Source organism: Salvelinus sp. IW2-2015, unplaced genomic scaffold (genome assembly GCF_002910315.2).
Source record: "Salvelinus sp. IW2-2015 unplaced genomic scaffold, ASM291031v2 Un_scaffold4193, whole genome shotgun sequence".
Classification (NCBI taxonomy): Eukaryota; Metazoa; Chordata; class Actinopteri; order Salmoniformes; family Salmonidae; genus Salvelinus; species Salvelinus sp. IW2-2015.
In genome coordinates, this window is record NW_019945464.1 from 1 (window position 1) to 11,807 (window position 11,807).

General features: G+C 44.8%; 1 protein-coding gene and 1 non-coding gene across 2 annotated transcripts; both read left to right on the plus strand.

Annotated features, from left to right (window-relative positions):
* The first annotated feature begins 1,601 nt into the window (after positions 1-1,601).
* LOC112077007 (uncharacterized) lies at positions 1,602-5,433 on the plus strand. Its single transcript, XR_011477993.1, has 3 exons — positions 1,602-1,614; positions 2,740-2,852; positions 5,309-5,433. It is a non-coding gene; the product is annotated as an uncharacterized protein (transcript).
* Positions 5,434-5,791: 358 nt separating this feature from the next.
* Positions 5,792-11,807, plus strand: LOC112077005 (sodium-dependent dopamine transporter-like). Its single transcript, XM_024143617.2, has 5 exons — positions 5,792-5,855; positions 8,223-8,323; positions 8,549-8,716; positions 9,962-10,033; positions 10,979-11,807. Exons 1-5 carry the CDS (start codon positions 5,792-5,794, stop codon positions 11,000-11,002), a joined length of 429 nt encoding a protein of 142 aa, XP_023999385.1. The 3' UTR covers positions 11,003-11,807.

Sequence of the window (11,807 nt, forward strand, 5' to 3'; positions counted from 1 at the left end):
TACTGACTACTGGCGGCATGTTTTAACTACCGAGTCCTGTTCCATGAGAGGACAGAATACCTATGTCCATGTGCTTAAACCAGGTCGCTGTTTCCAATAGGAGGAACAGTATTCCTCACTGGCATGTCTTTAACATCCAGTCTGTTCATAGAGGACAGTAAGGTTACTACTGGCCTTGTCTTTAACACTTCAGTCTGTTCATAGAGGACAGTGAATTCTACTGCATGTCTTTACACACAGCAGTCTGTTCCCTCGAGGACAGTCATATCACCTACTGTGTCATTGTCTTTAACACCAGTCTGTTCCCATGAGGACTAGTAATTATCTACCTGGCCATGTCTTAACAACAAGTCCTGTTCCATAAGGACCGTAATAGGCCCTATCTGGCCATGTCTTTAACTATCCATATCTGTTCTCATTAGAGGACAAGTAATCCTACTGACTGCCATTGTCTTTTACACCAGTCTGTTCTCATAGAGGAGTATACTATGCCATGTTCTTTTAACTACAGTCTGTTCCATAGACGGAAGTAATCCTACTGGCCATGGTCTTTTAGAACCAGTCCTGTTCATAGAGGACAGTAAAATAGATACTGGATCCACATAGGTGTCTGAATATGATCTACCTCGCATTCGTAACTCAAGAGGAACAGTTATTAGTGATGACTGCGATGTTGTTAGATCCCACCAGTCTGTTATAGAGCAGTAATTTACCTACTGGCCAATGTTTTAACACCATAGTCATGTTCCGACTAAAGAGGTAGAGTTAATTCCTACTGGCCCATCGTCTTTAACACCATGTCTGTTTTCATCGAGGACAGTATTACCTCCTGCCATTGTCTTTCTAACAGCCATCTGGTTCATAGAGACGTAATATTCTCTACTGCCTTGTCTTTTAACACCAGTCTGTGTTCCAGTCGAGGACAGTGATAATCCTACTTGCCATTTGTCCTTTATACACATCTGTTTCCATAGGACATTGGTAATAGCGTTACTGGCCATGTCTTTCACACACCAGTCTGTTCCATAGAGGACCAGTTATTACCTACTGGCCCATGTCCATTTAACACCAGTCTGTTCCATTAGAAGGACAGTAATACCGTACCCCGGCCTTGTGTTGATCTACCATGTCAAGTCAGACGCAGGTGTCCCTGTGCTGTTCATTGGTCGTGACAGATTGATATGTATATTGTTTGTCATCTACATTTCTTTCTTCCTAGAGATGGTCCATCATCACCAGGTGGTCCATCAACTCCCTGATCTCGTCTTCTTCTGGCTTCGTCCATCCTTCTCTCCTTTTTCTGCGGGTTAATCACCTGTCATATGAACACTAGCGTGCACTGGCACACAAGTTTGTGGCCACTTGATGGTTTCAGTATTCTAATTGTTCAGGACAAGCGTGATTCCAAGCAGACGGTCAGTCATTTCATTGTATGTATCCGCCGCGACAGAGGCGGTGGTTCCACAGACGGTCAGCCTTATTCATAATGTTCTGGAAGGTTGATCTCCGTACCGATGTTGCAGTATTCGAATGTTCATGTTGACAGGTTGGCCCAACATTGCACTGGTCAGTTCTATTCGTTAATGCTTCAGCCGACATTTGGTGGCCACAGACGTCAGTATTCATAATGTTCGGACAGAGGTGGACCACAATGGTCAGTCATTCCCGATATGTTTCCGGACACAGGTGACCAACAGACGGGTCGTATTCCTATAGAATGTTTCGGACAAGGTGACGGCAACAGACGGTCAGTATCGATAATGTTCCGACATAGGTGCCACACAGACCGGGTCAGTATTCATAATGTCTGGACAACGTGACCACAGACGGTTCAGTATTTCCATAATGGTTCTGGACAAGGTGACCCAATCAGTATCTCATTGTACGGGTGCCAAAGACGTAGTATCCATCAATGTTTCACGGCACAAGGTGAGCTCACATAGAGTCAGTATTCGTATGTGTCGAGACAAGGGTCGACCACAGACGTCGTCAGTTATATCATATGTTTCAGCGAAGTGAACACAGACGGCTCAGTATTCGTAATGTTTCCCAGGACAATGGTGACTTCACAGACGGTCAGTATTCGTAATGTTCCGGAAAGGGTGACCGCACAGACGGTCAGTTATTAGTAATCGTTCGAGACAAGGTTTTGAGACTCACACGAGGTCAGTATTTCGTAATGTCTCTCAGCAGGTGCCAGAGGTCATATTCATATGTTGGAGTGCCGACGTCATTCATTGTCCGACAGGTAACCACGCGTAGTTCGAATGTTCGACAGTAAATTGGGTCCGTATTCGTAATGCAGGCGACACTTCTCTTTCCGATACATGTTCTATGGAGATCTGATTATAGAGTATGTTTTGTCTTTTATAAAATAGTTCGATGTTTCGACATTTCCATATAGATTTTTCATTCAATCATTATTTTGTGTGTGGGATCTCTAAACTGACGTCATGTCCGCTTGTCTTTCTGACGTGCAATATTACATGTTGTTTATCTACAACAAAATGTGTAGCTGTCTGGGCTCGGTGTCAGGGCTGATTGGAAATCTATATGTGTTTATCAGCACAAATCAATTATTGGTCTCACATTGTCACCGCTGTTTGATGACAAATGTTGGATTTGCTGCGTTCTTCAGACAAGTCTCCCATCACAAAATAGATGTCAATGTGATCTACCTGTTTTGATTAAAACACTAGATAACTAATGATTCATCTGTGTTTGTTGTGTCCCATACAGGTCCTGGTCTAGGTGTTCATCATCTACCAGAAGCCATTGCAACATTACCAGGATCATCAGTATGGGCAGTTATCTTCTTCATCATGTTGTTGACTCTGGGCATCGACAGTGCTGTGAGTACACCGCTCACCGTTCTATGTAACTCATGTTGTTGTACTCTGGTGCATCGGCAGTGCTGTAGTACACGCTCACCGTTATAGAACTCATGTTGTTGACTCTGGGCATCGCAGTGCTGGGTGAGTGACAGTCTGCTGTCGCTCACGCGCTGTTATGAGAACTCAGTTCGGTTGATTCTCTGGGCATCGACAGTGGCTGCTGCAGATTCCCACTCGCACCGTATTATGAACTCATGTTGTTGGACTCTGGGCATCGACAGTGCTGTGGGTGACTTCCGCTCACCACTTATATGAATCTCATGTTGTTGACTCTGGGGTCGATGTCGTCACAGTGCTGTGACGGGTACGGCTTCGACACCGGGCTCTCGGGCATCTGTTAGGTGTGAGGGACATTCGATAGATGCGTGTTGTTTGAATCTGCGCTGCGACCTCGTAGGGCTGCTTGTGAGTACAACTACTCCGGCTGCAGAGCTTATAGAACTGCGTGTTGACTTTGACTCTGTGCGCATCAGACGAGCATCACGCTGAGTCACACGCTTACCCATTTGAGACTCGTTGTGTTGATCGGCATCCGACTAGTCGGCGTGAGTACAGGCCGCTCCATTCATAGAACAGATTATGAACTGATCAACCTCCAGTTTTCTGAGGTGCCAACATGCTTGGCTGCAGTGACACCCTACTCCTGGGAGCTAATAGGTGTGCAGGCTTTTTGTCCGACCAGCAGGATCAGGCGGCTAATCTGCTAAGGTAATGCAGGAAGTTCAGCTAAATTATTGTGTTCTAGTGTTCTGTGTTCTGTGTTCTGTGTTCTGTGTCTGTGCTCTGTGTTCTGTGTTCTACAGTGGGGAGAACAAGTATTTGATACACTGCGATTTTGCGATTTTCCTACTTACAAGCATGTAGAGGTCTGTAATTTTTATCATAGGTACACTTCAAACTGTGAGAGGAAGGAATCTAAACAAAAAATCCAAAATCACATTGTATGATTTTTATAATTAATTTGCATTTTATTGCATGACATAAGTATTTGAATGCACTACCAACCAGTAAGAATTCCGGCTCTCACAGATCTGTTAGTTTTTCTTTAAGAAGCCTCCTGTTCTCCCATCATTACTTGTATTAACTGCACCTGTTTTGAACTCGTTACCTGTATAAAAGACACCTGTCCAACACTCAATCAAACAGACTCCAACCTCTCCACAATGCCAAGACCAGAGGAGCTGTGGTAAGGACATCAGGGATAAAATTGTAGCTGCACAAGGCTGGGATGGGCTACAGGACAATAGGCAGCAGCTTGGTGAGAAGGCAAACAACTGTTGGCGCATTATTAGAAAATAGAAGAAAATAGAAGAAGTTCAAGATGATGGTCAATAACCTCGGTCTGGGGCTCCATGCAAGATCTCACTTCGTGGGGCATCAATGATCTGCAGGAAGGTGAGGGATCAGCCCAGAACTACACGGCAGGACCTGGTCAATGACCTGAAGAGAGCTGGGACCACAGTCTCAAAGAAACCATTAGTAACACACTAGCCGTCATGGATTAAAATCCTGCAGCGCACACAAGGTCCCTGCTCAAGCAGGCGCATGTCCAGGCCGTCTGAAGTTTGCCAAGACATCTGGATGATCCAGAGGAGGAATGGGAGAAGGTCATGTGGTCTGATGATTCAAAAATAGAGCTTTTTGGTCTAAACTCCACTCGCCGTGTTTGGAGGAAGAAGAAGGATGAGTACAACCCAAGAACACCATCCCAACCGTGAAGCCTGGAGGTGGAAACATCATTCTTTGGGGATGTTTTCTGCAAGGGGACAGGAACGACTGCACCGTATTAAGGGGAGGATGGATGGGGCATGTATTGCGAGATCTTAGCCACAACCTCCTTCCCTCAGTAAGAGCATTGATGATGGTCGTGGCTGGGTCTTCCAGCATGACAACGACCCGAAACACACAGCAGGGCAACTAAGGAGTGGCTCCGTAAAGAAGTATCTCAAGGTCTGGAGTGGCCTAGCCAGTTCCAGACCTGAACCCAATAGAAAATCTTTGGAGGGAGCTGAAAGTCGTATTGCCCAGCGACAGCCCCGAAACCTGAAGGATCTGGAGAAGGTCTGTATGGAGGAGTGGCCAAAATCCTGCTGCAGTGTGTGCAAACCTGGTCAAGAACTACAGAAACGTATGATCTCTGTAATTGCAAACAAAGGATTCTGTACAAATATTAAGTTCTGCTTTTTGATGTATCAAATACTTATGTCATGCATAAAATGCTAATTATTACTTAAAAATCATACAATGTGATTTTCGGGATTTTTGTTTTTAGATTCGTCTCTCACAGTTGAAGTGTACCTATGATAAGAATTACCGACTCTACATGCTTTGTAAGTAGGAAAACCTGCCAAATCGGCAGTGTATCAAATACTTGTTTCCCCACTGTTGTTCTGTGTTCTGTCTCTGGTCTCTAGATGGGAGGGATGGAGTCAGTGATCACAGGATTGATGGATGAGTTCAAGTTTTCTCCCAAACACCGGGAACTCTTTCACCCTCTTCATCGTTGTGTCCACCTTCCTAATCTCACTGTTCTGTGTCACTAATGTAAGTGGACGAAAAAGATATGTGTGTAAAGTTATTTCTCAAAGCATCTAAGGAATTTGCATGAATGAACATGGCTATATAAGAGACATAAATGGAACCGTTCTCTTCTCCTTCTCCTCTCTCTCCTAACTCCCTCCCTCTCACCTCTTCTCTATCCCTCTCTCCTCTTCCTCTCTTCTTCCTGTCTTCGCCTCTTTTCTTTTCTTCCTTTTGTGCCTTTCCTTTCCTCTCTTCCTTTCGCTCTCCCTTGCGGTCTCGGCTCTCAGTCTCGCCTCGCTCTACGCTCGCAGCTGTCAGTTGCTGTGTGGTACTATGTGTGAGTAGGCTTAGTTAGTCGGGAGCCCGATTTGCTGATGCTGAGGTACTATACGGGATTTGCTATTGGAGTGCTTAGGGCCGGCATCGCCTGGTTCTACGGTGAGGAGGGAGGAGGGGGAGGAGGTGGGGAGGATGGGAGAGGAAGAGGGGAGGAGCAGGAGGAGGGGAAGGAGCGGAACGAGGAAAGGAACAGGAAGGGGTGCTCCTGCCTAGTTATACGGTGAGGTGTAGGGAGTAGGAGGGAGGGAGGAGGGAGGAGTGAGGAGGTAGGAGGAGGGAGGGAGGGAGGGGGAAGAGGTGGGGAGGAGTGAGGAGGGAGGGAGGAGGTGAGGAGGGAGGGGGAGGGAGGGAAGGAGGGGAGGAGTGAGGAGTGAGGAGGAGGAGGGAGGGAGGAGGGAGGGAGGAGGAGGTGAGGAGGAGGAGGGAGGGAGGGAGGAGGAGGGAGGGAGGAGGAGGAGATGAGGGAGGAGGAGGTAGGAGGAGGGAGGAGGAGGTGAGGAGTGAGGAGTGAGGAGGAGGGAGGGGGGAGGTGAGAAGTGAGGAGGGTGAGGAGGAGGGAGGAGAGAGGAGGAGGTGAGGAGGGAGGAGGAGGGAGGGAGGAAGAGGAGAGGGAGAGGAGAGGAGAGGAGAGGAGAGGAGAGGAGGGGAGAACTCTTAGCTCTTCATGGCCAGCCAAGCTGATGCCCTATTAGCCAGTGATAGGGTCTGATGGGACATCAGTCTGGATATTCCTCTGCTGTGCCGCCATGCAACACTATCTCATTAGCTGTCAGAGGACCGGAGGTAAAAAGCCTGTCTCTGGTGTGATTCTGCCACTCAGAGTGCATGGTCCATATTATTATTTAGTGTTTAGGTGTTTGGACAGAGACACACTTACATCCAAATATAGTGTATTGATATTGAATATCTGAGGTCCACATCCCAGTCTGTGGTGTAAAGATGGATGTTTCTGTTGGGTCTATTGTGGTTCTGATGATACTTGGATGTCAGAAATATAAACTAGGCCGATGGAAGATTCCCTTGTGCTGTGTATTTCAATTCTAACTTAAAGGGATAGTACACACAAATTACAACATTACACATTGGTTTCCTAACCTGTAAACAGTCTATGGACTGTGTGTGTGTGTGGCGTGTGTGTGTGTGTGTGTGTGTGTGCGTGCGCGTGTGCGTGGTGTGTGTGTTTCCAATCTGGTCCTGGCACGTGTGCTCTAGCCAACAGTGCAGGTAGGCTACCTTCAGAGATAATTATGGATAAGAGATAGATTTGTATTTGTCAAACGGCAGCCGAGCCTCGATCATCATCATGTCACCAGAATAAGACCTCTGTGTTTATTGAAAGTACCATCAAGCTCATCCCGTGTTTTTGTAAAGTCTTTTCTTGACACTTTCTTGAGTGTACACTACAGTACGAGCAGCTTGCTTTGCTCAGATACACTGAAGTTATCTGAAACACCCAGGCATTTACAGCAACATCTCCAGAGTGAGTTCAGGTTAAAAAAATAACGTTCCAGCTCACTTCTGGTTCAGCGTGCTAGTCTGATTCTACTATACTGCTGGTCAGATCAAATTGGGGTCGCACAGTGCTGTGTGTGTGTGTATGTGCTTACGTGTGTGCGTGTGCATTCGTGCGTGTGTTTGTGTTATGTCTAACCAGCCTTGTGGCTCTGAGGGTCAGTGCGGTCAGCTTGCTGCCCTGCCGTGGTGGCTCAGCCTGGGAGGGAAAGACTACTTTAGCCCCAGGCTTCTCCGGCTTTTTTCCCTGGCTCCATCTCTACTGACAGGTGGCTGTGGCCTCCACAGGAACAGCTGCCTGCTCTCCATAGGCTCCAGTCACATTGGGATTGTGCCTGGGCTTTGAGAAGTGCCTCCCAGGCAAGGAACAAAAGAGAGAAGGTTGAGTGAGGAGAAGCCTAGATGAGGAAAGGGACTTGATGCTGGTGGTATTAAACACGCTACCAGAATGTTAATATCCTTGTATTTCAAATTTACTGTCGTTTCCTCAAAACGAGAGAACACAAAGTAACGCAACATTGTTGACAACTATTGTTCATCCTCAAGGCTTCCTGTCTGCTGTGGTATAAACTTCTCCTTTCCCTCTCTTTGCTCTGTGAATGACTACTCAAGACTTCCTGTCTGCTGTGGTATAAACTTCCCCTTTCCCTCTCTTTGCTCTGTGAATGACTACTCAAGGTTTTTGATCAGGGTAAGGGTTCAATTCGAATTGAAGGTAGTCAATTCAGGAAGTAATTTGATTTTAAACTTCAAAAATTGAGAATTTTTTTGTTGTTGAAATAAATAGCTTTTACTTTTAAGTCTATTGAGAAGTCATTGAAAATAGATGGTCTTTTTAATATTATTTACTTCCTGAATTGACAGCTTTCAATTATTTGAATTGACCCCAACCCTGGTTTTAATGACGAACCGTCACACGTGTTTAACTGCTGTGGTTTGAACTCTTCCCTTCAGGAGTGGATCGGTTCAGTGATGACATTGAGGAGATGATCGGACAGAGACCAGGCCTGTACTGGAGACTGTGCTGGAAGTTTGTCAGCCCATGCTTCCTCCTGGTGAGTTCATAAAGAGAGAAACATCTGGGTCAAACAGGTCAAATACGTTTAGTTTACCTGGTGCAATGGAACCAGTTGAACAGTCCATGCAGCTCTCAGTCATGCACACCAAGGTCTAGGCATTAACGACAGTCTGCTAGCTTCAGTAGAGGCTAGTCCGTAAGTGTCCTTATGACTTGAAACAGGAAAGTGTCCTAACCCCCAAAAACCCCTCTGTTTCTCCAGTTCATGGTGGTGGTGAGCTTCGCGACCTTTAACCCTCCTAACTACGGGACGTACACGTTTCCCATATGGGCCAACATGATTGGCTGGTGCCTGGCTATATCCTCAATGACCATGGTGCCTCTTTATGCCATCTACAAGATGTGCACCTTACCTGGGAAGTTCTGTGATGTAAGTCTGGTTTATATAAGTCTGGTTTACTGGTTTTTAACAGAGCCATAACAGAGCCATCTACAAGATGTGCACCTTACCTGGAAAGTTCTGTGATATGTAAGTCTGGTTATATAAGTCTGGTGTTATATAAGCTGGTTTATAAAATCTGGATTATATAAGTCGGATTATATAAGTCTGATGTTTAACAGAGCCATAACAGAGCCATCTACAAGATGTGCACCTTACCTGGGAAGTTCTGTGATGTGTCTGGTTTATATAAGTCTGGTTTATAATCTGGTATATATAGTCTGGTTTAATATAAGTTCTGATTTATATAAGTCTGGTTTTAACAGAGCCATAACAGAGCCATCTACAGATGTGACCTTACCTGGAAAGTTCTGTGATGTAAGTCTGGTTTATATAAGTCTGGTTTATATAAGTCTGGTTTAATAAATCTGGATTTATAAGTCTGGATTATTTAAGTCGATGTTTAACAGAGCCATAACAGAGCCATCTACAAGATGTGCACCTTACCTGGGAGTTCTGTGATGTAAGTCTGGTTTATATAAGTCTGGTTTATATAAGTCTGGTATATATAAGTCTGGTTTATATAAGTCTGGATTATATAAATCTGATGTTTAACAGAGCCATAACAGAGCCATCTACAAATGTGCACCTTACCTGGGAAGTTCTGTGATGTAAGTCTGGTTGATATAAGTCTGGTTTATATAAATCTGGATTATAATAAGTCTGATGTTTAACAGAGCCATAACAGAGCATCTACAAGATGTGCACCTTACCTGGGAAGTTCTGTGATGTAAGTCTGGTTGATATAAGTCTGGTTTATATTAATCTGGATTATATAAGTCTGATGTTTAACAGAGCCATAAAGAGCCATCTACAAGATGTGCACCTTACCTGGAAGTTCTGGGATGTAAGTCTGGTTTATATAAGTCTGGTTTATATAGTCTGGTTTATATAAGTCCGTTTATATAAGTGGGAAGTCTGGTTTGTATTGATATATGCTAATATGGTGATTTAGCAGACACCTTCAACCAAAGTGATGCCCACTTTTATCCACATCAATGCACAGAAATGTCAACGCTGACAATGACACATCTATATTCGGTATGTGAGCAGTATGGTTGATGAGCTATAACATCACCAGCAAAATTTATACCAGCTTGGTAATGCCACAATGATTTGTATAAGGAAGACAAGTTAGTTTCTTTGGTAACTGATTCCCGTCCTGTCTTCCTGTAGAGACTGGCCTACGCCATAACGCCTGAGCACGAACACCACTTGGTGGATAACGGAGAAGTTAGGAGGTTTACGGTAAGCTGCTCTCACTGTTTACTTGACGTTACTTATCCTCCCTACTTACCTTACCCTACCCTACCCTACCTACCTAACCTTACCTACCTTACCTTACTACACTTACCCTACCCTACCACTCACCCTACCTTACTTACCTACCTTACTTACCTTACTCTACTTACCTACTACCACTCACCCTACTTACCTTACCTTACCCCACCTACCTACCCTACTCTATCTACCTTACCTAACTTACCTTACCTATCCCTACCCTACCCTACCTTACCTTACCTTCCTACCCTACCTACCTTACTTACCTACCCTACCCTACTTACAACACCTACCCCCACTCTTATCTTACCTTACTCTACTTACCTTACCTACCCTACCTTAACCTACCTTACCTTACTTACCTACCTACCCTACCTTACCACCTTTACTTTACCTTACCCTACCTTACCGCTACCTTACCCTTACCCATTACTACCCTACCTACCGCTACCTATCCCACCTAACCTACTCTCCTATCGATTACCTACCGTGTATCCATTACCCCACCACCTCTCCATTACCTATCCCTACCTGTACTTCCTTACCCTAACCTCTTACTTCCTACCCGTTACCACCCTACCTCTACCCACTACCTCTACCATACTTACCTTACCCTACCCTACCTAACCACACCTTACCCCACCAACCCTACTCTAAATCCGGTTGTACCGATACTCTACTTACCGTTACCTTACCCCTACCCAGTACCTTACCTACCCTAAACCCTACCCTAGGCCACGTACTTACGCCCATACCAACCCTACTTATCCTTACCTTACCGCACCTAGATCCGCCCTACCAGCTAACCTACCGTTACGTTACTTTCACCACTAGCCCTGATTCCTACCCTAAAACCTACCGCTAGTCTTAGTTTGTATTTATTGTCCTTTACTTTCCCATTTGTTTCCACAGCTCCAACACTGGATGGTGATCTGAGCCCAGGAAGAAGACAGAGGTCCGTTCACATGGAGGATGGAGGGATAGAGAGAGGGAGGGAGGGATGGAGGGAGGGATGGATAGAGAGAGGGAGGGAGGGATGGATAGAGGGAGTGATGGAGGGATGGATGGAGAGAGGGAGAGATGGATGGAGAGAGTGAGGGACGGATGGCTAGAAGGAGGCACAGCAGACATGTGAAGAGAGTATATACCGTAACAAGAGGAGAGAGAAGTGTTTGAAATGCCAACCAAGCTGTCAAATCGTAGTGGTCTTTAATTTCCTCAATGGACGTGTGGTTGTGTGCTGTGATCTAGATCAGGATGTTGGTGACGTTCGGTCAAAACATCACTAAATATCATTCTTAAACAATGACTGTTATGATTATGGATAATACACCAATATATTCATGTTTATTTTGTGAGCTGAGAAAAATCTGAGCGTTTGGTTTTAGTGTAAAATCCTGATGAAATATTATATGATTATCTGTTGTAGAGGTAACTAAGAGAAAAAAGTATTTATTACAGAACCAATATATCATAGCCAATAACAAAATTACATTCCTGCATTTAACTGTGTCTGAAAGTGTACATGTTTTAAGTTAAGTTTGTTACAACACATAACACCTACATAGTAAGCTAGCTTTTTATATTTTGCCAAAAAGTTTCCTTTGACACTTGAAAAATGTGTTGTCTGTTACTTCTCCTCTGAAAAATGTTTTCAAATGTACCGGGGGGTCCAAAATGATTGACACCCTTGATAAAGATGAGAAAAAATAAATATTAAATAAATTATTAAAATACTGAG